General features: G+C 42.1%; 2 protein-coding genes across 9 annotated transcripts in view; both read right to left on the bottom strand.

The window, feature by feature from the left end:
• TBC1D4 (TBC1 domain family member 4) overlaps window positions 1-26668 on the bottom strand; it is a 101247-nt gene that overhangs the window by 68344 nt on the left and 6235 nt on the right. The gene's annotated exons all lie outside the window — the stretch shown is intronic.
• Window positions 5903-9345, bottom strand: LOC148685838 (uncharacterized). The gene has a single exon (XM_088668522.1). It carries the CDS (start codon window positions 8180-8182, stop codon window positions 7160-7162), a length of 1023 nt encoding a protein of 340 aa, XP_088524648.1. The 5' UTR covers window positions 8183-9345; the 3' UTR covers window positions 5903-7159.

A 26668-nucleotide genomic window follows, 5' to 3' on the forward strand; every position in this document is an offset into this window, starting at 1 on the left:
TTTTGCAACTTTAAAGTCTGCTGCAGAAGCGGCCTGGGATACTGAAATGCTCTCCTACTGCTCTCAAATATTTTCAGTGCCTGATTTATGCCATGCTATATTTGTTAGCCTTTGACCTCAAATCTCTGTTTTTGTTAGGGGGGAAAAACATTTCCAGTATGCTCTGTCTGAAGCCACCCGACTGATTATATTAAAGTTTCTTAAGGTGAGCCCCCTCAAGATGGGGGGGGGAGACTCTGCCCCTTCCTCGCATACTTGGGGGGGGGAGAGCTGCCCTCAGTCCCACAGAGTTGGTACATATGGTGCCAATCTGCTTCTTCCCAAATCTTCCCAATCTGCTTCTCCTCCTCTTCCAACTGTGGCTGCTAAACCATGTGTGGTCGTAGATCCTGATGGAACCAAGGGTGCCATGACAGTAATTCATGAACAGTACACAATCTCACCACTGATTTACCTGCTTGCAACTACATACTAGGCTTATTTCCCCCACCTACACACCCCTTATCAATTTCAGCTTGGTCTTGGCTGAAGCATCAACATAAGATTTATTATAGGCACAGAATTCCATTGAACTCAAGAGGTCTGCAGAGGCTTTAACTACTTACAAAACTTAGCCCTTTTGCATGAAGGGGTTATTGTCAGGGTACAGAACACGTAATTCAAGGAGTGCCCATCAGGACGACGTACAAATTCCAATTGGTGCTACAGCTACAGAACAACACTGGGCTACACAGCAGACTTGAACATGCTGCCTGCAACGATAAGGCATAAAGTCCATTAAGACTTGCACCGTTACCCTAGAGTAATGCTACTGGCATGAAAGTATCACCAGAAGCCCATTAAAAAGACTGTACAGTATTCACATTTTTTCCCTTCCCCAGTAACTAAACAGGAAGAAGAATGATGAACAGCTACTGCATGCTTTGATAAATCCTAGACCTCTGATGTTTCTAGACTTGGCGGCTCGCAAAATCTTGCTTACCATATTAGTATATGTTTGAAGATTGCCGCAGTTTAGAACAGCGGTGCTCCAGACATATTCAGGGAAAGCTTTTTATTGAGAAGCCTCAGATAGGACCAGGAGCACCAGATACAAGTTCTGCAAGGCACAGCTTTGTTACTGATCTTCCCCCTACGACGCGTCCCTCCCACAGGTCATGCAATGTGATAAACAGCCCTAATAATAATAATAATAATAATAATAATAATAAATTTGTATCCCGTCCTCCCCGCCCGAGGCTGGGCTCAGAGCGGCTAGCATCATAAAAACAACCAATAAGCATAAAAACAGACATCAATTAATTAAAATACATCTTAAAATTAACTCAGACAAGTTAAAATCCGGGCAGGTGGCAATTATCAGGATGGAATTGAGAGTGGTTAATACTTGCCAGGACCAACTGTTCCCACTGATCACACAAGGACCTGTTGGGGGCCTCCGTCGGGCTTGTTTTATACAAGACAGAACAATGCACTACATAAAACTGAGTGTGCACTTCAAACACTTCCCAGAATCCAAAGCAAGATGTGCAAGCATGGTCACTGGGGCCAGGTTCCTCGTGAGGCAAGTTTATACTAAGGGTTCCCCAAAAGTTTCTGAAGCCAGCACCGCTTCAAAAAAAGGGGGGTGGCTAAATATAAATGCTTTTCCTTTACCTGCCATTAACAGGGGCTATAACAGCATTAAACATATCGCTTGCAATACTCTCAGAGTGAGATAAGAGTTGTCATTAAAGCATCTATATTTCTATCTCTAAAAAGGAAGAAACTAGTCATTGCAAAACTTGCTTTGATTTCACCCATTTACTCAGGGAAAACAGAAAAGCTTAGCTTTATTTTGTTCCTTTTCAGGTTTGTTCATACTAATGTTACTTCCTGAAAAGCCAGTACTAGTTAAATATTGCCAGAATAGAGACCCAAACCTTGACATTACTCCCAATCACATACGGTAAAAGAAAATGTACAAGGCCCCTTTTTTATATTTATTACAAACAAGGATATCCAACTACAAGTTTCCAGAAATGTGAAAAGTTGCCCTCAGTTAAGACTTATTTGTGGTAAATCATTCCAAGGCTGCAGAAAAAGAACCAGAGCTATGAAAAGTTACCTTAGCTAAACGTTTTACAGTGGTACCTTGGTTTGCAACTGTTTTGGATTACAACCATTTTGGATGACAACCACGTCAAACCCTGAAGTGTATGTCCCTTTTTGGATTACAACCCATTTTTTGGGGGGGAGGCCCCACTGGCAAAAGCGCGCCTTGGGTTACAACCTCTTTTGGTTTACCACCGAACCTCCGGAACGGATTATGGTTGTAAACCAAGGTATCACTGTGTTCTGTATCTGGTTACAAACTGAAACACTGTACTGTATAGCACAAGCTTCCACGCTAAATAAGCCAGAAAGCAAAGCCTGTTGGATTTGAATGGTGGTGCTGTGGTCTAAACCACTGAGCCTAGAGCTTGCCAATTAGAAGGTCAGCGGTTCGAATCTCCACGACGGGGTGAGCTCCTGTTGTTCGGTCCCAGCTCCTGCCAACCTAGCAGTTCGAAAGCACGTCAAAGTGCAAGTAGATAAATAGGTACCACTCCGGTGGGAAGGTAAATGGCGTTTCCGTGCGCTGCTCTGGTTCGCCCGAAGCGGCTTAGTCGTGCTGCCCACATGACCCGGAAAAACTGTCTGTGGACAAACGTCCGATCCCTCGGCCAGTAAAGCGAGATGAGCGCCGCAACCCCAGAGTCGTTCATGACTGGACTTAGCTGTCAGGGGTCCTTTACCTTTTTTAAGGCAGAACACATTGTCTGCTATTTTATTTTTTATTTTTTTAAAAGATTTTTATTTATTTCAATCTTTAAAACCATACAGAAAAATCATGAAACCACCTTTACAAGTAGTAGGAAAGAAAAGAATAGAGAGAGGAGGGGGAAGATGTTGGGACAAGACCACAACATGTCCTGCTCTATACACAAATTATCTCTTCTAAATGAGAATTACAAAAAAAAAAAGGGGGGGGTGGAAGGAAACAAAGGGGAAGGAAAGGGGGAAGAAAAGGAGAGGAAAAAAAAAGAATTGCAAAATACAAATTACAAAAAAAAGAAAAGAAAAGAAAAATACAAAATACAAAAGGGAAAAAAGAAAAATCTGTACATATAAAATAATACACAAAATATAACAATGGTCTTCCAATCATATCCTATGCAATTTGTATTAATCCATCTTATTATACACCGAAAGTTCACCTCTAATTTTTCTCCTTTTAATTCCCAACAGGTTCAGAACCGATCTGCCTTCATAATCTTATCACTTGCTCATTAATATATAATCGTCAAAAATCTTCCATTCCTTTCTTATTTTTTGCTTTGTTTGACCTCTAATTTGCCCAGTGACCCTGGCTAACTGTGAATATTCCTTCATTAAGATTTGCCAGTCTGTTACGTTGGGTATATTCTTGCTTTTCCAGCTTCTTGCGACTAAAACTCTCGCAGCTACTATGCCATACATGAGTAATATTCTGTTTGCGTTTTTTATTTCTTCAGGTATTATATTTAATAGGAACATTTCTGGTTTTTTTAAGATCTTACATTTTAACATTTTCTTTAATTCCTCGTAGATGTTATTCCAATATTTACTTATCTCTGCACATTTCCACCACATGTGCATTTGAGTTCCTACTTCTTTCTCGCACCTCCAACAGTTTGGTGACATGTTTTTGTACATTCTGGCTATCATTTCAGGGGTCCGATACCACCTGTACATCATCTTAAAAATATTTTCCCGCAGGTTGTAACACGCGGTGAATTTTATATCATTTCTCCACAGCCTCTCCCACTGATCTATAAAGATGTTGTGTCCAAGATCTTGGGCCCATTTTATCATGGATGGTTTGGTCTGCTCCTCTTTTAACTCCCACTCCAGTAGCAGGTCATACATGCGTGAAATTAGTTTTTTGTCATTATGTAATAATTCTTTTTCAAATTTGGATTTCTCCTTTGCCATTCCCAATTTTTTGTCCTCTATTAGCCCCTGGTTAATTTGAAAGTGTTGCAGCCAGTCCGAAAGGTGGTTTTTAATTTCTTCATAACTTTTTAATTTTGGGTCATTTTGAATGTTTTCCAATAACTCATGATATGTGGCAACTTTTTCCTCCATATTTATTTTTTTTACTGTGATTACATTTATTGGTGATTTCCACAGGGGTATCTTAGGCTCTAGTATGCCTTTGTATTTTGCCCATATCAAATACAGGGATTTCTTTATTAGATGGTTTAAAAACCCCTTATGGGATTTAACTTTCTCGTGCAACAGGTAGGAGTGCCAGCCAAATCTGTTTCCTACTCCCTCTAGGTCTAGAATCTCAGGTCTTTCCAGGGTTATCCAGTCCTTTAACCAGACCAATCCGGCTGCTGCGTGGTACAACTCCAGGTTGGGGAGGGAGAATCCCCCCCTTTCCTTCCTGTCTGTTAGTAACTGGTACTTAATTCTCGGTCTTTTGTTGTTCCATACAAATTTAGTAAGGTCTTTTTTCCACTCAGCAAAACATTTTATTCCTCCCAAGATCGGTATCGCCTGAAACAGGTACATCAATTTTGGGAGTATGTTCATTTTCACTATTGAGACTCGGCCCCAGAGGGAGAGGTGTAATTTACTCCACTGTTCCATTTCCCTTTTGATCTCACTCCAAACTTTTTTATAGTTGTCCTCGTAAAGTTTTAAGCTTTTTGCTGTTATCCAGATGCCTAGATATTTTACCTTCTTTTTTAATTCCAGACCTGTCAGCTGTTTTAACTCTTCCCTTTCTTTTTTATCCAAATTTTTAGTTAACAATGTTGTTTTTTTATAATTTATCTTCAATCCTGCCACTTTCCCATATTCATTTATAGTTTTTAACACTCTTGGGATGGTTTCTCTTGGGTCTTGCGCTGTTACTACAATATCGTCCGCAAAGGCACGTATTTTATATTCTCTTTTTCCAACCTTTATTCCCTTTATCTCATTTTCATTTCTAATTTTATTTAATAGCACTTCTAATACTAGGATATACAGTAAGGGGGAAAGTGGACATCCTTGCCTTGTGCCTTTCTCAATCCAGAAAGACTCCGTCACACCTCCATTTATTATTAATCTCGCCTTCTGTTGTTGGTAAATTGCTCCTATAGCCTTCTGCATCTTTTCCTGCAGCCCAAGTATACTAATTTGCTTCTTCAAGAAATCCCATGAGACATTGTCAAATGCCTTTTCGGCATCTAACATCAGTAGGGCAGCTTTTTTGTCTATCTTAAATTCCAAATATTCTAATATATCTATTATATTCCTGGTGTTATTGAATATCTGCCTTCCCGGGAGAAACCCTGCCTGGTCTGGGTGGATTATTTCTTTAAATATGTTCTTTATCCGTTGGGCAATTATCCCTGCAAAAATCTTATAGTCACTGTTTAATAGGGATATAGGCCTATAATTTACCATTAATTCCATGTCTGTATCTCCTTTGGGCAGGAGCGTGATATATGCTTCCTTCCATGTCTCTGGTATTATACCCTTTTCTAAGATTTGATTCATTATCTCTTTTAGGGGGTTCAGGAGTATGTTTTCCATTTTCTTATAATATTCTGTGGGGAGTCCATCTGGACCTGGCGCTTTTCCTGGTTTGCTTTTCTTCATTACCTCTTTTATCTCTTGTACGGTGATTGGTTTTTCTATTTCCTTAGCTTTCTCTTTAATGTTAATCTTCAACTGGTGCTTCTCTAGATATTTATTTATTTCCTCCTTATTTTCCTCGCCTTTTTTATACAACTCTCCATAGTATTTTACAAACTTTTTCATTATTGTCTGTGGATTGTCTATTGTTTTCCCTCCTTCTCTTAGTCTATTTACCATTTTTTCGTTTCTTCTCTTTTTAAGTTGCCAGGCCAGATATTTACTTGGTTTGTTTGCAAACTCAAAGCTATTCTGTCTCCAAAGTTTTAATCTCCATTCCATCTCTTGCTCTATTTTAGTGTTATATTCCGCCTTCAATAAGCCTAGTTCTCTCTTTATTTTCCCGCTGTTGGGGTTCTTGTTCAATTCTTTTTCTTTTTTCTCTAATTCTTCTATTATTCTCTTTTTTTCCTTCTCTTTTTTATTTTTCAACATGGCATTCTGTTTAATGAAATATCCCCTGATCACCGCTTTACTGGTGTCCCATATAGTCTTAATATTTATGTTGTCGTTGTTGTTTAACTCAAAAAATTCTCTTAATGTTTCTTTTGCCCCTTCTACAATTCTTTCATCGTAAAGCAATGCATCGTTTAGTTTCCACCTTCTCATTCCTGTCTTCCACTCAGCTCTTAAGCACATAATTATGGAATTGTGGTCTGATAATGTTCTGGGTTGTATTTTAACTTCCTGTATTCTTCCTAACATTTCTGTCGACAACCAGATGGCATCAATTCTGCTTGCCATGTTTTTAGAGTTAGAGAAATATGTGTATTCCTTTTCCATTTCGTTTTTGAACCTCCAGGCATCTTTCATATCTATCGTTCCTACTAAGTTGAAAAAAGTTTGCGGCAATCTCCCTTTCTTACTTTCCCTCCCCCTCCCTGTTTTATCTTTTGTAGGATCACATACTCCGTTCAAGTCCCCCATAAGTATCATTTTCTCCCCAACATATTCCAACATTTTCATCTCCATCTTTTTATAGAATTCTGATTTTTTATCATTTGGCGCATATATCCCTGTTATGTATATTGTTTCTCCTAGGTGTTTTATTTTTATCATGACCATTCTACCTTCTTGGTCCGTATATACTAGTTCCGGTTCTAGGCCTGCCCTTGCATAAATCACCACCCCTTTCTTTTTCCTTTCGTCTGCTGCTATAAATTCCACTCCTAATTTTGGGTCTATCAATAATCTTTCATGATCTTTTTTGATATGGGTTTCTTGCAAACAAATGATGTCCAATTTTTGTTTAAGTAATACATGTCTTATCCTATTTCGTTTCTTTTTCTCATTTAAACCATTCACATTCCATGTGATTAATTTAAGACTCATTTTATTAATTTCAGTATACGATACCTTTCCACAAAGAAGGGAAAGGAAAAACAAAAAACAAAAAAAGATAGAAATAAAATAAAATTGAGTTTTCCTTGTATTTATTTATTTGTCCATCTTTAAAGAGGGGGCTCTAGCTATTGTCTTCACTATCCGTGTCGGTGTTTTCTTCTGTCTGCTTTTGCTGGGTTTCCTTTTCTACCTGATTTCTGTCTCCTCCTAGTTGTGATTTGTACCTTCTGTAGAAAAGATCAGCGGCCTCAGGAGTGTCAAACCTTCTCTTTCTCCCCTTGAAGGTAAAAGTAAGCCCTTCAGGGTATTCCCATTTATAAAATATAGATTTGGCATTCAATGCCTTTGTTAGAAAGTGGTATTTGTCCCTTTTTTTCAGAATACGTGGCGGCACCTCTTTTAACACTATTACGTTTTCTCCTTCAATCTTTAGCTTATCTCCCCTTTTCTTCTGCAACATTTTATTTTTCAATTTGGTTGTGTAGAGTGTAATTAAACAGTCTCCTGGCCAGTTGTTTTCTTTGGCCTTTTTAGAGTTAACTCTAAATAGTGTTTCTATCTCCTCCACCACTTCCTCTTCTCTTATTTGCAGCCACTCTGCTATTCCTTTAGGAATTATTGTATATAAGTTCTCTTCCGGCATTTCCGGGACCCCCCTTAGCCTGAGAGTTCGCTCCTTAGCCTGCATTTGTAACAGAGCCATCGCATCCCAGGTGGCCTCTTGTCTTATTTTAAATTCATCCCTCTCCTTTTTGGCTAATTCACATTCCTTCTTGCAATCCTTAATTTCCTTAAAGGCCTTTTTAACCAATTCCTCCATCTGCTGAAGTTTTTCCTTGTTTTCTTGCACTACCTTGGATAATTCTTTACCTTCCTCGTCTATCTCCTTAACCTGTGTTTTTAACTCTCCTATTGCTTTGGAATTTTCTTCTACTTTCCCATTCATTTTGTCTAATTTTTCATCCAAACCCTTCATCTTATCATTTACCTCCATTTTCAATTCCCCAAAGTCTTTTCTCATTTCCAAAATATCTCCTTTCAGGCTCAGGATCAGTTCTCTCATGTCCATCTCCCCTTCTGCTCCTGAGTTCCTTCTTCCATGTTGGCTGATTAGGGTGTTCTGGTTGTATTTTTTCCCTGCCATTTCTTGTCTCTCTTCAGTGTCCCCTTACAGTTCTTAATTTGGCCACTGGTGTCGCTGTTTCCTTGACTCAGCAGGGTTTGGAAGTCTCTCAGACGCTATTCTCCTCTTATTATTTTCCTTCTGGCCAATCGTTGTCCCCTTACAGTTCTTAAGTTGGCCACTGGTGTCGCTGTTTCCTTGACTCAGCAGGGTTTGGAAGTCTCTCAGATGCTGTTCTCCTCTTGTTATTTTACTTCTGGCCGATCATTTCCTCATAGCTTAGCAGTCCCCGCCCCTCTTTGTCCCACGCTGCTCCATCTTTGTTTCAGGTATCGCTCCAGACCCTCTGATTTTGAATTAAAATTCCATTATTGCAAGTCTCTGTCCTGAAGTGGGTAAATGGGTAAGTCTCTCTTCCCAAACCTCTACTCCTTTTCCTTACTTAATGATTGGAGTTCAAACCGCTCTTTCTCCCTCTTTCCCGCCCTTCTTCACCTCCTCTCCTCCTCCTTCTCACAGTTAGCGGTAGAGGTTATTCCTTATTGCAATATCCCCTTCAACAGTCCTTCCTTTTTATACTGATCCTTCCCGAATTTAGTGAACGCTTTATTTGCATAGGATATAATTTTCTATTCTTTCTCTCCTTTGCTTTCGCCCAATTATATACGCCTCTCGCGTTTGCCGCGGTACCGCGCTTTCTTTTCGTTTCTGTTCTGTCTCCTTAAAAGTTTCTTTACCAATTGTCCTTATTTTTATCGGTACCGGTGTTTTAGTTGGGTTAGTAAAATTTCTGAAAGTTTTACCGCTCTCACGCCGATTCAGGCTTTGGGGCTTTATGCTGGGAGGCGTTCGCTTCCACTCGCGTCTGGTTCCCTCCGCTCTCTTGCCGCTGGCTGGAGAATGCTGAGGGCCCCGTCCAACGCCGCTGGAAAGTTTATCAGTTGAGGGTCACCCCCTCCAACTTTTCTTGGGGTCGCGCAGCCCTCGCTACCCCCAAAAAGCCTCACCAACAACGCTCGCAGCACGGAGCTTTGGCGGAGCGCAGCCGTTTCGGTGGCGGTAGAAACCGGAAGTCTCCATTGTCTGCTATTTTAAGGATAATACAGTGGTACCTCAGGTTACAAACACTTCGGGTTACAAACTCCGCTAACCCGGAAGTAGTACTTCGGGTTACAAACTTTGCCCCAGATGAGAACGGAAATTGTGCCCCAGTGACGCGGCGGCAGCGGGAGGCCCCATTAGCGAAAGCGCACCTCAGATTAAGAACGGTTTCATGTTAAGAACGGACCTCTGGAACAAATTAAGTTTGTAACCCGAGGTACCACTGTACTATAGTGTCAGGGATGTAATGACTACTCTTGAGTAACGACCTTCCACATGCTTGTCTTTCAGACGTTTTTATTGATGCACATTATTTACAGTGTAACGAACTACTGATTCCATGTCTACCCGCTCGAGTCAGATTCCTGCACTGCCCCCCTCCGCGTTCTGGACCAACATAAAAGCCTCGGAACTGAGAAGCACCTCCCTTTCCTCCTCCTCCTCAATTCCAGCGTCGGGGGACGGGTCTTCTGTCTGACCGATTCCTGTCCTCTCTGTCTGTCTGCCTCCCTCCCTTCCTTCCTATGGAGCAGGGGCTCTTGGATGCTGCCAGAGCCCTGGCCCTCCCTCTCCGTTCCCTGACTCCCTCCATCAGACCCTTCGCTCTCATGACTGCTGGGAGACGGGCTGCTTCGGATGAAAGGGGGGGGTTCTCTATAAGCCCTCCCCCTTACATCCAGGATGGAGACTACAAACAGAAAAAATATTTAAAGCATAAGGGAAGTTTTCTAGTTCAGCTCTTAAGCAGCAAGATGACTGAACCAAGTAAGCTACCCAACATACCGAGGTGGCCAAATGATTCGGTAAACAAGACCAGCTGCTCAAGTGCTTCTGCAAGCAATGAGATGTCCAGAAATCAGCAGGTCAACGTTTTCTCTGTACGGAATGAAACATCATCACCAAATAATTTCTGCACAGCAAGCTGTCGTTGAAGGCACAGCCACAAATAACGGAAAGAATCAGCTAATTCTATTAACCCGCTCCAACTCTGGCAGCTCATCCTTACACGTGTTGAATCAAAAGAAACTCCCAATGAGTTCAGCAGGAGTTACTCGCAAGTACGTGTGCAGAGGACTGCATTTTCTTTTTCAGCAAATGAAGTTTACTACATCCTGAACATAACCAAACATGCACATAAACCACTGAATTCTTAACTTGATTTGCAGACATTCCATGATTAATCACCATTTTATTTATTTTTGCTTCAAATATATGGCAGAGCAGCTTTGCTGTAGAGTTGGACAGTGTATTTCCCCCTTTTAAAAACAGATCCTGGAGTGATTTCCCCCTCCCAAAATACAGAGCCTATCCAGGGCTACAATACTGCAAACCATATCCTGCCTGGATCCTTGAAATACAGAAGCCCTCTGTTCTTCACACTATTGTTTCTACATGCCAATCATTGACTTAATTAGTACTGCCAAGAGAAAGTTAATTCTTAATCCCAATGGGCCCATTAAATCCCATTACATCATCATGACTTTCAGTTGTCCCTCAAAGCAAGGTTGATCCTACACGGTCTGCAAGTTATCACATCTTTCCTCCCTGTTTGTGCACCACTGGGTGTCCACTTGTTTTATCAGTTCAAGCCCTAAGAGATGTGCCACTCCAAATTGCAGCGCATCATTCACCACTACAAGTATCTTTTAAATCAGGCATCCCCAAACTTCGGCCCTCCAGATGTTTTGGACTACATTCCCCATCTTCCCCAACCACTGGTCCTGTTAGCTAGGGATCATGGGAGTTGTAGGCCAAAACATCTGGAGGGCCGCAGTTTGGGGATGCCTGTTTTAAATCTAAAAACAACCACCACCACCAAACCAGCTTAGAGCAAAAGACTGAATTATAGAGACACATGTTCAAATCCTTACTCACTCAAGTTAAGGTTGGAAGAAATCCCGTTTCTGAAACACTTTTTTATTGTGAACATATTTTGTTAACAAAACGAATAACAATACACTTAGATATACATAAACAGCTACATCGGGCAATGGCATCCAAAGACCTGCATACTTTGTCCAAGAGCATTTCAGATTGTTCCATGTGTGGACATGCCTTCCACATAGTCTCATGACATGGACATTTTTATTAGCATCCTGCTTTATTTTGCAACGACATGGCTCTTTTCAAAAAGCTCAGAAGCAGCAGGCGTACGTAAGTCGTACTCTAGTATGTAAGTCACTTGAGAAAGACCAGGTCGAAGAGTGTAATGGAGGCTGATTTATGTACAGAGATGTCATCAGAGGCACATAATTCAATGGCAGAGGGGAGTACCGTTTCAAACATTTCGCAAGGACTACCAAGAAGGAATCCCAATGGCAAAGATCTGGGTCAAGCGATCAGGGAAGCAGATAGTCCAACAAATGCATTTTACAATCACTGGGCCTAGACCAGTGTTTCCCAAACTTGGGTCTCCAGCTGTTGTTGGACTACAACTCCCATCATCCCTAGCTGGCAGAACCAGTGGTCAGGGGATCTTTGGCCCTCCAGATCATAGAATCATAGAGTTGGAAGAGACCACTAGGGCCATCCAGTCCAACTCACTGCCAAGCAGGAAACACCATCAAAGCATACCTGACAGATGGCTGTCAAGCCCCTGCTTAAAGACCTCCAAAGAAGGAGACTCCACCACACTCCTTGGTAGCAAATTCCACTGCCGAACAGCTCTTACTGTCAGGAAGTTCTTCCTAATGTTAAGGTGGAATCTTCTTTCTTGTAGTTTGAATCCATTGCTTGATGTCCGCTTCTCTGGAGCAGCAGAAAACAACCTTTCTCCCTCCTCTATATGACATCCTTTTATATATTTGAACATGGCTATCAAATCACCCCTTAACCTTCTCTTCTCCAGGCTAAACATACCCAGCTCCCTAAGCCGTTCCTCATAAGGCATCATTTCCAGGCCTTTGACCATTTTGGTTGCCCTCCTCTGGACACGTTCCAGCTTTTCCAATATCCCTCTTGAACTGTGGCGCCCAGAACTGGACACAGTACTCCAGGTGAGGTCTGACCAGAGCAGAATACAGTGGTACTATTACTTCCCTTGATCTAGATGCTATACTCCTATTGATGCAGCCCAGAATTGCATTCGCTTTTCAAAATGCTGCATTACACTGTTGACTCATGTCAAGTTTGTGGTCTACCAAGACTCCGAGATCCTTTTCACATGTACTGCTCTCAAGCCAGGTGTCACCCATCCTGTATTTGTGCCTTTCATTTTTATTTTGCCCATTTCTCCCTGTTAAAATTCATCTTGTTTGCTTTGGCCCAGTTGTCTAATCTGTTAAGTCCACTTTGAAGTGTGATCCTTTCCTCTGGGGTATTAGCCACCCCTCCCAATTTGGTGTCATCTGCAAACTTGATCAGGATGCCCTCAAGATGCTGAACTACAACTTCCAACAGCCCCAGCAAGCGTGGCCAATGGCTAGGAATGATAGAGGTTGTTGTTCAGCAACATCAAGAGAGCCAAGGGTTGGTTCCCCACACCTGATCTACATGGAGAGGGGGAATCTAGGCTGGCCGCTCGGAAAAGAGGGCAAGATGCAATTGTCATGAGAAGTACCCTTGCTGAAATTCCCTCTTTTCCACACTGCCAAAGGTACCGGACGCTATATACTAGTCTCCCTAAAGATCTGGAGAAAATTGTAGCATCTCGAGGTGTGGAAAGGGATACTGACATTTAAAAGGGACACACAAATGGAATAACTTCTAGTGCTGAGCTGCGGACTCTGTTTTCAGCAAGCTAACACATGCATGCCCATTTCTAATTGAAGCAAACAGGCTACTTCGAAGTATGCATTTCTGCCCTACTTTATTTTAAAGAACAAGTACTAGGGGTGTCGAGTGTCATCTCATCTTGTGGCTCTAAATAGGACTTTAAGCAGCAGCAGCAACTAAAGATAGCCACCAGTTGCAGTATAAATATCATCAATGGAATTATTTTACCAGAGTTATCTTGCAGGCTGGGGCGAACTTGTTGATGTAAGAGTTGTTTTGGAAAAGGAAATTCAGGTCACTCCGACATTTACGCTTAGGGGCGCAGCATCCGCTTGATTTTCTGGTTAATCGTTGAAGGCTTCGATCCAATGCACATTTACCCAGGAGTAAGCCCCCCTTGGATTTCAGAATAAACATATTCATGAGGCTGCTACTTGACAAAAATCCAACTGTCCCGATTATTTGAGTTGCTGGTTTCTATATAAATAAATCATTCCGCTTATATAAACTGCAGGTGGCAAGTACCATCTTAAAAACTCTATCCTCTCTCCTTCCACAAAAAAAGGAGGTTAGTCAGATGCAAAGGGGTAAAGGATCAGTGCACCTTTTTGTAGCTGCTTGCAAACTGCACCTGCTCAAATTCTTGCTTCTACACCATTATTAAAGGTGCAGGAGCTTTTCCCTCCATTGCATCTGGTTATCCTCCACACAGAAGGAATGCTTTTTCTGATAATGCCTCTAATAAGTAAAGGGACCCCTGAGCGTTAGGTCCAGTCGCGGATGACTCTGGGGTTGCGGTGCTCATCTTGCTTTATTGGCCGAGGGAGCTGGCGTACAGCTTCCGGGTCATGTGGCCAGCATGACTAAGCTGCTTCTGGTGAACCAGGAAACACTGTTTACCTTCCCGCCTGAGTGGTACCTATTTATCTACTTGCACTTTGATGTGCTTTTGAACTGCTAGGTTGGCAGGAGCAGGGACCGAGCAACAGGAGCTCACCCCGTCGCGCAACGTGCAAATAAAAATAAAGATTATTTTTCTTGCTGAAAAAATTCTGTTTTTACTTACAGTATATGTATTCAAACTGACCAATTAATGCACTAATATTTGCACAATATGCCGTAATCCTCTGCACACGGATCTGGGAATGATCCCAATTAAACTCAATGGAGTTTACTTCTACGTAGACACCCATAGGATCGCGCTTCACCTCTTCTGTAACAAGCTAGCAACCCTATTTATTTCCTAATATAGCAATCCGTGTAGTGGAAAATATTTAACATGAAGGCTTGAGAAATGGTTCAGAAATTTGGAATAATTAAAAAGTTATTTTGATTATCGACAGTGTTTGTTTTTGCCTCTGGCTCTCGTGCCATGTGCCAGGAAAATCTGGGATTCCTCTGTGAGATCAATAGTGGCATGGGAGCATTGCTGAAAGGCATCTTGGCCACAGTTCCTGATCTCACTTTGCAACATAAAGCCCCGGGCGAGTGCTAAGAAACAGGCTTGGGCAATGCTCTCCATGAGCAAAGAGCACACCTGAAAACATGGACCAGAATATTCTGGAATGTGCCGAGTCCCGGGGGCAGCACACAGAGGTTTTTCATAACACGAGACACTGTGGGAATGGCTCTCTGAAGGTGGAAAGCTAGAAAATGGTGGACTACTCCAATATTAAACACTACTTAAACATGTTGTTGTTGTTGTTACAGTCATACCTCGGTTTTTGAACGTCTTGGAAGTTGAATGTTTCAGGTTTTGAATGCCCAAAACCCGGAAGTAAATGCTTCCGTTTTCGAACGCACCTCAGAAGTCGAACGGCTCCCGCTGCATGTAGATGTTGTTGTCATTTTTCCAGTTTTCTGCAGACTTCCCTTTGCGCCTCGGTTTTCAAACGTTCCGGAATCCAAACGGTCTTCCGGAACAGATTACGTTCGAAAACCGAGGTACCACTGTATTATCACCTCTCTTGCCCTGACCTCGCCATTGTGATCCACGCAACGGTCACCTCCAGGCTTGACTATTGTAACTCACTCTACGTGGGGCTGCCCTTGAAGCTGACCCAGAAACTCCAGCGGGTGCAGAATGCCGCGTTGAAGCTCCTTACGGGGTCCTTGCCGCCGGAGGCCTTGGGAACTGGTGGTGTTAACGGCTGGATTAATGGTCCAGTTGGGCAACAGGGTGGCCTCTGATTTTCACAAATATAGGCTCCCTAATCAGTGCCTGTGGGGAAGCAATATCCACCACATAAAGTATTATTATTATTATTATTATTATTATTATTAAGGTCTCGGGGCCGTTTGCAACATAAAAATCACAATATAAAATCACAAAATACATACCGTAATAAAAACAAGAGTAACCCAATACGCCCCCCCAAAAAAAAACATGTTTTAAAAGGGCATTGGATTGGCCATGATGCTTTGCTTTCAGGTCTCAAAAAGAGCAAGGTTACACTTTGCCATTTGGGATGCATTATGCATCCCTGCCATTTCTGAGAGGAAAAAGTCTTTTACTGACCTTGCGAGATCTCCCGTGACAAACAGCAACAGACAGAGAACAGCTGCTGCTTCAAGGCTGCAACTGTGCCCATGCTTTAATTCAATCAAATGATATTTTGGTATAGCAAAGTTACAAAGGGGGGGGGGACACCTCACCCTGCTTATTTTTACCTTGCTTTTGGTACTACCAAAAGTGACATAACTGTCCTCTAGTCCAAAATTACCCTTTTGAAAAGCCCTCCTAGTCTGGTAATGCCAACTGTATTAAAAGAAATTACTCATCTGTGTGTGTGTGGAGTTTGGAGGGTGGAGTACCAACTATACGGGCTCCCACATTACTGTCTGAAAAACAGGGTGTTACATACCTACAAAATATAGAAAGTGGTGATTTCTGCTTCGAAGGCCTTCTGGTGGTTCCCTCACCGCGAGAAGTTAAGTTAGAGGGAACTAGGGAGAGCGCCTTCTTGGTGGTGGCGCCCTCCCTGTGGAAAACCCTCCCATCAGGTGTCAAGGAGGTAAGTACCTTGGTTCTCAAACTTAAACCGTTCCGAAAGTCTGTTCCAAAACCAAAGTGTTCCAAAACCAAGGAGCGCCTTCCCATAGAAAGTAATGCAAAAGGGTAGAGAATGTTGGGTAATAAAGGTAAAGAGAAGAATGAAGGGTAAATGGTTAAAAAGAAGTTACAAATTGGAAGAAAGAATGTAATTTTAGATTTGGAAACTGCAATAATTAGTGAACAATAAGGAACTCAAGGAGGGGGAATGAGGAAGTCCGAAATGCTTAGATTAGAAATTGAAAGAATATGATTATGTCTTTTTACTATTTTTGTGGGTTTTTTCTTTCTATTTTTTCTTCACCTTTCTATACAAAATGAATAAGAATTATGTATGAATTAGATATGAAATGGGAGTTAAGATGTAATTTTTTGATGTCGAGCTAAGAGTGGAAATGGTATGAGTTAATTATTAAAGGATGGTAAGAAGGGGAAGTGAAGAAGTTTGAAGAAACAAGATGTGATGATATTGTTCTGTATTTTTGTATTTTTTTGTTTAAATTTTTCTTTCCCCCCTCTTTTTCTTTTTCCCCCTAAATGTGAAAATCAATAAAAAAATTATATATATATGGATCAATCCATTCCAGACTTTTAAAAACAACCCCTAAAACTGCAATTCAACATGATTTTTTTATCTAACGAGACCACTGATCCATAAAATGAAAGCAATAAACAATGGACTGCAGTCACAAAACCAATCAATCAATCAGTAGCTGAACTACGTTCCACACAGTCACAGTGACAAAAAACAAAAAAGAGCCGCAAAAACCAAAACACAAAATAAAGAGCAAAAACAGACAGTTTTTGCAACACTCAAATCGGAAGTGTGGCACTCAAGTCGGAGCAGATTCGGCTTCGAAAAATTTCGCAAACCAGAACACTTACTTCCGGGATTGCAGTGTTTGGGTTCCGAGTTGTTTGAGTACCAAGGCGTTTGAGAACCAAGGTTTACAAACTTTAGACAACATCTGAATGCAGCCCTGTATGGCAAAGTTTTTAATGTTTGATGTTTTATTATGCTTTTATGTTTGTTGGAAGCTGCCCAGAGTGGGTGAGGTCAAGTTCTATCCTATGAGCCACCCGTATCCTGCCCCCATACTAAACTATACAGCCATGCAGTGTAACTGGACACAGAATCATAAGAGTTGATTTATTTAATTAAAAAAAATCACAAGAGTTGGAAGGGCACCTTGAGGTTTAACCCCCTGCAATACAGGAACATGCAACTTCCCCTTAAGGGGATTGAACCTGCAACCTTGGTGTTATCAGCACAACGCTCTAACCAACTGAGCTGTCCATGCATAGCTAAAACCTTCTTAGGATGGAGCCCGCCAACACAGCTCTGACGAGTGCAGAAACACAAACGAACGTATTAAAATAACATGGTTGGATTGAGTTGGGTTGCGAGGGTCCCCCAATGGCATTTCTCAGAAAGCACAGTTACACCGTGGATGTCGGCACATCCGAAAGTAGATTTTGGAAACCACGAAGAACAAACCTCTCTTACAATCAGCTCGAAACATATATTTCACATGGTGCTGCGCAATCTATCCTTGGCTGCGCTAGAAATAATATTGTGAAGGATAAAGATAAGGACACAACACTGCTGTAGTCTGATTGCTTTTTAATGACACCAAGGAGAATTTCTGGATGATTTAGGGCATTTTTCAAGGGTACATTTCAAGTGCACCGGACAAGAATTATTATTGGTGGTATTTTATCTCAAACATTGACATTAGGGGTATCAGAAACTGGCCCTCGTTGGCAGTCAAATTTGGGCAGCTGAAACATGTTGCCTTCAGCCTATGTAGCTAAATCAATTAAACTTTCCAAAGAAGTCCAATTTGTCTGCAACAGTACAGAACTAGAAGAAAACTAGAGGAGGGTGTTTAAAAAGAGCCCCTTTAACAAGCCCAAAGCACACAGAGTTCACTATTAACAGAACATCCATATTTGCCACCTGCAAAAGACAATCCTGTTGTTACATTGTTCTAGTCCGCTGAATGGGACCAATTTTAAATCTTACTAGTACAGCACGTTCTCAACTATGTCAACAAAAAGAAAGCCATCAATGCTGAGCTTTTGCCTCGTTACACCAGAGTCCATTTTGGATGAATAAAAGGCTATTCTTATCTAACTGGGATAATATTGACTTTACAGCAATCAAGTTTAACTTAACACTTCAGAAAAACAGGACACAGCATGTGACTCATTATGCCGGCTTAGAAGGTCCATATGGCTGGGGCTCTCGTTGAAATTCACCGTTATCATGTTAAATTAGCCTGAAAAACACTTAGCACAAGTACTTTGATAATCAATCAAGGGATCATTCAAAGTACATATTTTTTTAACGCAAGTCAGGGAAAAGGGCCATGAGGGTATCTGGAAAGCAATGCCCTGCTTTTACCCAGAACATCAAGGTGGGTTACCCCTGTGTTAGTTATAGCAGAAGTGACAACTTGCTACTGTTGACAGGCTTTTCAACTTTCTACGCTAGGGTTAGTTATACAAGAACTTTAATCCTGCCCTTCTACCATGTAAATATTACTCCGGGAAGCTTACAATACCTAGTTAAGATCACAATTTCATAGCAAAACAGCAACAGTAAGTAGAGACAAGCATAACATAAAAACAGTGGGTAAAAGGTAGATTATAAAATTACACCCCCAAAAGCTTTCTCTAACAGGTGCTAGAGACACAAGTACCGTAGGACCACCCCCACTCTAATAATAATAATAATAATAATAATCCCATCCTAATAATGCAAATACTACTACTACTACTACTAATAATAATAATAATGGGAAGACTACACAAGTTTTCATCTGTTTTAGTGTCTCGTAAAGGTAAAGGGGCCCCTGACCATCAGGTCCAGTTGTGTCCGACTCTGAGGTTGCGCGCTCATCTCGCTCTATAGGCTGAGGGAGCCGGCGTTTGTCCGCAGACAGCTTCCGGTTCATGTGGCCAGCATGACAAAGCTGCTTCTGGCGAACCAGAGCAGCGCACGGAAATGCTGTTTACCTTCCCGCCGGAGCGGTACCTATTTATCTACTTGCACTTTGATGTGCTTTCGAACTGCTAGGTTGGGCAGGAGCTGGGACCGAGCAACGGGAGCTCACCCCGTTGCGGGGATTCGAACCGCTGACCTTCTGATCAGCAAGCCCTAGACTCTGTGGTTTAACCCACAGCGCCACCTGGGTCCCTTAGGCAGGTCTATAATTAAAATGTGTGGGTTGCTGTGGGTTTTTTTTAAAAAAAGAAAGGTCCTGTTTTATAGCACCTGATTCTTCCTTTCTTTTCACTGACCCCTGTCATTATTTCGCCGCGGCCTCCCTTTTCTCTCGCACCTTGAGCAGTCTGGTCAAGACAGCGACTGGGGTGGGGGTGGGCAATGCGGTGACCTTCCAGACCTGCTTGGACCACAACTCCCTCAGACCCAGCCAGCATGGCTAATGACCAGAGGGCGAGAATTGCAGCCCACCAACATCCGCACAGCCTCCACTCGGCTCACAGAAGGCAGTCCTCAGCTTTGGCAGGTTGCACCTGTGCGGAAAATGGAGTTGTCTGCCTGCATCCAACACAACACCCTGCTGGGAGCGGAGCATTTGAAGGAGAAGGATGCTAATGGTGGACAAGTCCTTTTTCAAGGAAGTCAATCTGTCCTCAATGGTCTTCTCTTCAGGGTCACCTTGGACAGAGCTTGCAAATACAGTGGTACCTTGGTTCTCAAACACCGAAAACCCGGAAGTATGTGTTCCGGTTTCCGAACGTTTTTCAGAAACCGAACGTTCTATGCGGCTGTCGGCTATTGTTTCTGGGGCACCTGCACCAATCAGAAGCCGCGCCTTGGTTTCCGAACATTTTGGAAGTCAGGCGGACTTCCGGAATGGATCAAGTTTAGCGCTTTTGTTTTTGCTATTTATTTTGCATATTTGTTTTTGAGGCTTTTTCGGTTAATTTGTTTTGGTGACTGTGTGGAACCCAGTTCAGCTACTGAACTAACAATGACTAACATCAGTGCAGGTAAGAAAAAATAATAATTTTTATTTCTATCATCTACAACACTGTCTTATTTATTTTATAGTACCGTACAACACATTGATTATTGCTTTCATTTTATGGATCAATGGTCTCATTAGATAGTAAAATTCATGTTAGATTGCTATTTTAGGGGTTGTTTTTAAAAGTCTGGAATGGATTAATCTGTTTTGCATTACTTTCTATGGGAAAGCGCGCCTTGGTTTTGGAACACTTTGCTTTTGGAATGGAATTCTGGAACGGATTAAGTTTGAGAACCAAGGTACGACTGTAATGGCTTATGGCAACGGCCCACTGGCCTATGACTCAGTTATCCTTGTGGTGCAGTTTTGCTCATGCAAGTGAAGCCATTGCCCAAGAGTGACTTCCCAGGATGCACCTCCTCTCTCCAATTCCAACCACCTTCCTCTCCAACTATGAGTCATGCCAAGGCCCCCTTAGGGGATGTGTCTATCAAGGGCTCGGATCTCCAACAATATCATTTGAACTAGGAACTCGCCTGGAAAACAGGCAGACTCTGTGCTGATAAGTGGTCATCCAAGTATTTAGTACAAATATTCAAGCACAGAAAACAACTCAACCCTTGCAACCCGGCTGACTGTTGATACGTCCGGCGTTATTTGCAAATCAAATGCAAGCATATCCCCATGCACAATAAAGGACGTAGGTCTGGAAGATTGCAAAAAGGAAAAGGACCAGCGCCATGTAGGACAAGCGTGAATTGGGACGCTGTCAAATCTCCAACATCAAGCCAATCGGATCCCTATTGTGAACAAGTATTGCAGCACTGTGCATAAATTTAAAATTCTATGCACGTGTGATGCACCAATTTTCAAGATGACCGTTGCATTGGCAAAGCAACAGTATAGTCCAGTCAGAAATGGTAGAAGTGGGTCAGGCATCCCCAAACTTCGGCCCTCCAGATGTTTTGGACTACAATTCCCATCTTCCCCGACCACTGGTCCTGTTACCTAGAGATCATGGGAGTTGTAGGCCAAAACATCTGGAGGGCCGCAGTTTGGGGATGCCTGAAGTGGGTCCTGCAACAAAATGTTACAGTATGCAGTGTTCCTGTTCAGGATTCCAGCCAGCCATGCCTTCGTTAGAGATCCTCCATTCTATTCTCCCTCCTCTTCACAGTCAGCATTCCATGTCTACTGAGCATTTTTCAGTCTTGGGATGCTTTCGGGGGGGCCGAGAGGAAGATTTTACCTTAGGGTTCCCCCCCCTGAATTTTTTTTTTGTACCTCTGCAGGTTTTGCTGTTTCCTAAGCCTGCTGATTCCACTTTTATGGGCTTGGATGGTGCTGTTTTTGGCTACAAAAAGATCCACACTCAGAGTCTGCTATTTTTATATAGAATTCCAGGATTTTTTTAATGCATGCATATCAGGCAAATACAGTGCCCTTTAAAATCCTAGGACGTTAGCAGCCAGCTATCTTTATTTGCAGTATTAAGTAGGTTATGCTGACTCACCGACGCAGGGTGCCTAAAATATAAGCAAAGGTGCAGTCGTCCAAGAGGAATCTGAAGAACTAGATAGAGGAAGCTACTGCACAGTTTCACAACTAAGATTCCTTGGCTTGTTTCTTTTCATATACTACTGGGGAAACAGAGGCCAAGTGCTGAGGGCAATTTTGAACTCAGAACTTTCTAGACAGGCTACTTGTAAAACTGGCTGGATATGTCCAGAATCCATAACACGTGACTGATTACTAAAAAAAGTTAGTTCACAAAAATGAACTGCTTCCTTTCCGAGCAAGCCCCCAATTTTTCAGAGCCAATCTATTATTGTTTTTTCTCAATTTATTTATTTCATTTGGACAAACTATCCTATTTATGATGCACACTCTGTACATTCAGATCCCCAAAGACTGAAAATTGAAATCATCGTTCTCGATAAATAATGCCCTACACACACATTGACAAACGTCAGCAGCCTAAGGAAGGAGATTCTGCATTTCACATTCAATTAAGAAATATTGCTAAATCTGCTTACCATATACGCTCAGCTTTAGACTCTTAAAACAGAAAATATAAGGCAGGAACCAGAAAAATACAGATTAGCTACTGCAGGCCACATGGCCAAATCTGATTACCTGCTAGCTCCTCTGTTGCAATTTCAGAAACAAGAGGGGCATGTGGAAAGAATGGCCTCCCTGATCAATGGAGCTTGCTAGCAGTCCACTTTGGACAGCCAGAGCCTTAGCTGCCAAGTATCCCGTTTTTCGCGGGAAACCCCCGGATTTTAATCCGTTTCCCGCTGTTCTCCCGAATGGAGAAAAATCCCGGAAATCCCCTGGATTTCCTACCTGCCAGGGAGCCTCCATTTTGGGTGCCGCTCTTCCCATGTGTGGACACCAGAAATCGGGCAGAGCGGCCCCAGATGTTGCTTCTACGCATGCCCGGTGGCCAAAAATGCTGCCGATCCCGCATTTTTCAGCGGGAGACTTGGCAGGTATGGCCAGAGCCCAAACTCATTCCTTTCCCTCAGTGTAGATCAGGAACAAAAGAAAAATACCCTTAAGAAAAGTGTTCTTTAATACAGTATTTAAGTTTTAGAGTATAGCTTGTCATTTCAATTTTTCTTATGCTTGTTATGGTAGCATCTACAATGGCTTCTACAGTCATACCTCGGGCTGAGTACACTGCGGGTTGCGTACTTTCAGGTTGTGCACTCAGTGGACCCAGAAGTGTTGAGTACTTTTCGGGGTGCGAATGGCACCCCGGAACGGATTAGGTACTTAACCCAAGGTACCACTGTATTAGAACTTGTCCAAATTTTTATTCCAGCTTCCTCCTACAGCAGGGGTCAGCAAACATTTTCAGCAGGGGGCTGGTCCACTGTCCCTCAGACCTTGTGGGGGGCCGGACTATATTTTGAAGAAGAAAAAATGAACAAATTCCTATGGCCCACAAATAACCCAGAGATGCATTTTAAATAAATGAACAAATTCCTATGGCCCACAAATAACCCAGAGATGCATTTTAAATAAAAGGACACATTCTACTCATGTAAAAACACCAGGCAGGCCCCACTAATAACCCAGAGATGCATTTTAAATAAAAGGACACATTCTACTCATGTAAAAACACCAGGTAGGCCCCACAAATAACCCAGAGATGCATTTTAAATAAAAGGACACATTCTACTCATGTAAAAACACCAGGCAGGCCCCACAAATAAACCAGAGATGCATTTCAAATAAAATGACACATTCTACTCATGTAAAAACATGCTGATTCCCGGACCGTCCGTGGGCCATATTGAGAAGGCGATTGGGCCGCATCTGGCCCCTGGGCCTTAGTTTGCCTGCCCATGTCCTACAGTATTCCAGGAATCATCTTAGGCTAAATGCTTAATACACAGCTCTTCTGAGAATTTACTGCCCCTGTTTCCACCTCGAGTCACAGTGCCATGCACAATGCTTCACCCGCTCTGTAGCCCATGTGAATAATGAGGCTGCCATGGCAGAAAATGCAACTCTACCCAAATATTTTTGTGTGGAAAGACAAGAAGATACCCTGGGCCAGAATTATCTATTTTGTCCCCTTAATGCTGATTTTTCAGAAGGAAGAGGATTACTAGTACAACTACCAAGAGAAAGCAAAATAAGATTTAATGTTAATCCTTAAAGAAAGAAAAAGTGAAAGACAAGTCTTGCACAAAATTTTTAACTCACTCTCTCTACAGTCTTCTTCAGTGAGAAAAATAAAAAAATAGAAATTACTGTACAGTTTTGTGAGTGTTTTTTTAATGTGTGGTTAAAAGGAGTAACTCTTTCAACTTACAAATCATAACCTCTATAAGGAAAGCTATTCTGAAGCCATAAATTAAACCAAGCATTGCCAAGCTAAAATTACGCTCACTTTGAAGTTTCCCGCTTGCTAATGTAAAGACTTTTCAGGCCCCACGAACAGACTCATAGAAATTGCAGCGCTGAAATTTATTAGGGAACGACCCTCAGCTTTGCTATCACATATAATCCAAAACAGTCCAGTTGCTTGAGAAACCTCAAAAACAAGGCAATCGTTCTTCTCTACCTCAAAGATAGGATATATCGTGCAAAATGTAACCCAAAATTGTTAAGGTACCCCCCAGAACGCCTCAATCTGAGTGTATGTACAATCTATGAACACAGAGGTGGGGAATCTGGCCCTCCAGATGTTCTTGGACTACAAAGCCCATCATCCGTCATGCTGGCTGGGACTGATGGGAATTGGAGTCCAATGACAACTGGATCCATCTTCCCCATCCCTGGGCTACTGAGGGGATCCACATTTTGGGGGTGCCCTTTGCGCTGAGACAAAATCTATGATTACCATCACCCAGCCCTCTGTTTCCTCTGACTCAGTGTATCACCTGGGATCATGCTGAGCTTTCAAATCACTCAGAAGCAGCAACATTTCTTGCTGTTTTCCAAATACTCTCAGAGCCTAGTAAGGGGAGAGACAGCTACCTTCACCTGCCCCTTCCCAGGCTCAAGACCTGCATTTGAGGACCCTTCAGTGCCAAAATGGGACATGAGCAAAGAACAGGGTGGATAAAAAAATCAATGATTTTTTTTTAAAAAAATAAAAAATAGATTTTTTTAAAAAATTAAAATTGGATTTTTTATTTAAATTGGATTTTTTAAAAATAAATTGATTTTTGAGAGAAAATCTTTCTAAAGGTAGTTTTCTGCTTAAGTTACATTATAGTCCAAAGCCTATTCATCAGGAAATAAGAATTTGTTTTAAGTTTTTCATGTGTGCTAAAACTCATTCTAAGTTGTTGTGTTTTTGTTTAAACAGTTTAACCACATCAGTTAACAAACATGGATACATATGCTATAATGTTATTGTTTTAGTTAAACAAATTGTTTAAATTGTTATTAAGGAAATGATTTTTTTTCTCCTTCCAATAAAGTACAGCAGAAAAGTTGTCCAAATATAAACAGTTAACTTATTAAACTTCATGGATCCTTCATGGATCACTGCCTTGTCGTGGCGAAGGGGCTTAAATAACTTAGAGAAGTTATGTTTTGACCAAACGTGATCCACCTGGAGAAGGAATTGGCAAGCCACTCCAGTATCCCTGCCAGGAAAACTCTATGGACAAATTGCTCACTGGAAGGACAGATCGTGAAGCTGAGGCTCCAATACTTTGGCCACCTCATGAGAAGAGAAGAATCCTTGGAAAAGACCTTGATGTTGGGAAAGATGGAGGGCACTAGGAGAAGGGGACGACAGAGGACGAGATGGTTGGACAGTGTTCTCGAAGCTACGAACATGAGTTTGACCAAACTGCGGGAGGCAGTGGAAGACAGGAGTGCCTGGCGTGCTATGGTCCATGGGGTCATGAAGAGTTGGACACGACTAAACGACTAAACAACAACTTATTAAACCTCACAATAATTTCACAATTATCGGTCTATGTATTTCTAATAGTATAAGCAAATCAGAAATTTTTTTTGATAGAATTGTAAAAACTACTCTCAAAATTTATTATTTCAAAAATGAAACCTTCATCTGGTTGTAAATATTAAGATTACACCAGGAAGAATGAGTCTTTCGGGGGAGGGGGGATGATTTAAATCAAGTCTGACTGACTAGTGATTTAAATCAAATCTACCCTGGCTGGAAATGATGCATCGAAATGTGGGCTGCAAAAATCACTTCACAATAAAGTAGCACTCCAGCACAGAGCAACACTCGTGGACTCAAATGTTGAGACAGAGGAAGTCCATTGCTACTTTGGGCATCGATTTGGAAGCAGCACTTCCAGTAAAAGGTAAATGTACCCCTAACCACTAGGTCCAGTCGTGGACAACTCTGGGGTTGTGGCACTCATCTCGCTCTTATAAGCCGAGGGAGCCGGCTTTTGTCCGCAGACAGCTTCTGGGTCATATGGCCAGCATGACAAAGCTGCTTCTGGCAAACCAGAGCAGTGCATGGAAACGCCACTTACCTTCCCGCCTGAGCGGTACCTATTTATCTACTTGCACTGGTGTGCTTTCGAACTACTAGGTTGGCAGGAGCTGGAACAGAGCAACGGGAGCTCACCTCGTCGCGGGGATTCAAACCGCCGACTTTCTGATCGGCAGTGGTTTAGACCACAACGCAAAAGCAAAGTTCATCTGCTTTTACACACACACACACACACACACAGAGAGAGAGAGAGAGAGAGAGAGAGAGAGAGAGAGAGAGAGAGAGAGAATATTGTGTCTGTATTGCTAGTTAATTCTGAACAACTACTGAAAGCTGTTGCTCCCACTCTGCCTATGACATGCCTGAAACCAGAGGTCAAAACTCGTACCCAGTACCTCCTAATAAAGAAGCATTCAGAACACAGTTCCCTCCCAGGCTTGTGGCAGAGTTCCAGGAAATTGATGTGATGCGCAGTCTGGCAGATCTCAGTCCTACTACACAAAGCCTTTCTGCCATCAAACTGATTTATTCCAGCAGAACCTTGCAGAAGACTCTTAGCCTCCATCACAAGAACTCAGGCTGAAGTTTTCTAAACGTGCTTTTGACTCCTTCAGTTCATGCAGCAGAGAAACGCAGGTTGTTCACAATGTTTTGTTCTTTCAGAACAATGCAGCATTTTTTGTCATTTAGGG

The sequence above is a fragment of the Zootoca vivipara genome, chromosome 4 (genome assembly GCF_965207765.1).
Source record: "Zootoca vivipara chromosome 4, rZooViv2.hap1.1, whole genome shotgun sequence".
NCBI classification, from domain to species: Eukaryota; Metazoa; Chordata; class Lepidosauria; order Squamata; family Lacertidae; genus Zootoca; species Zootoca vivipara.

What these genes read in the sequence shown, in the direction of transcription:
- LOC148685838 (XM_088668522.1), bottom strand. Translation starts at nt 8,182, where the DNA reads ATGGCAGGGAAAAAATACAACCAGAACACCCTAATCAGCCAACATGGA.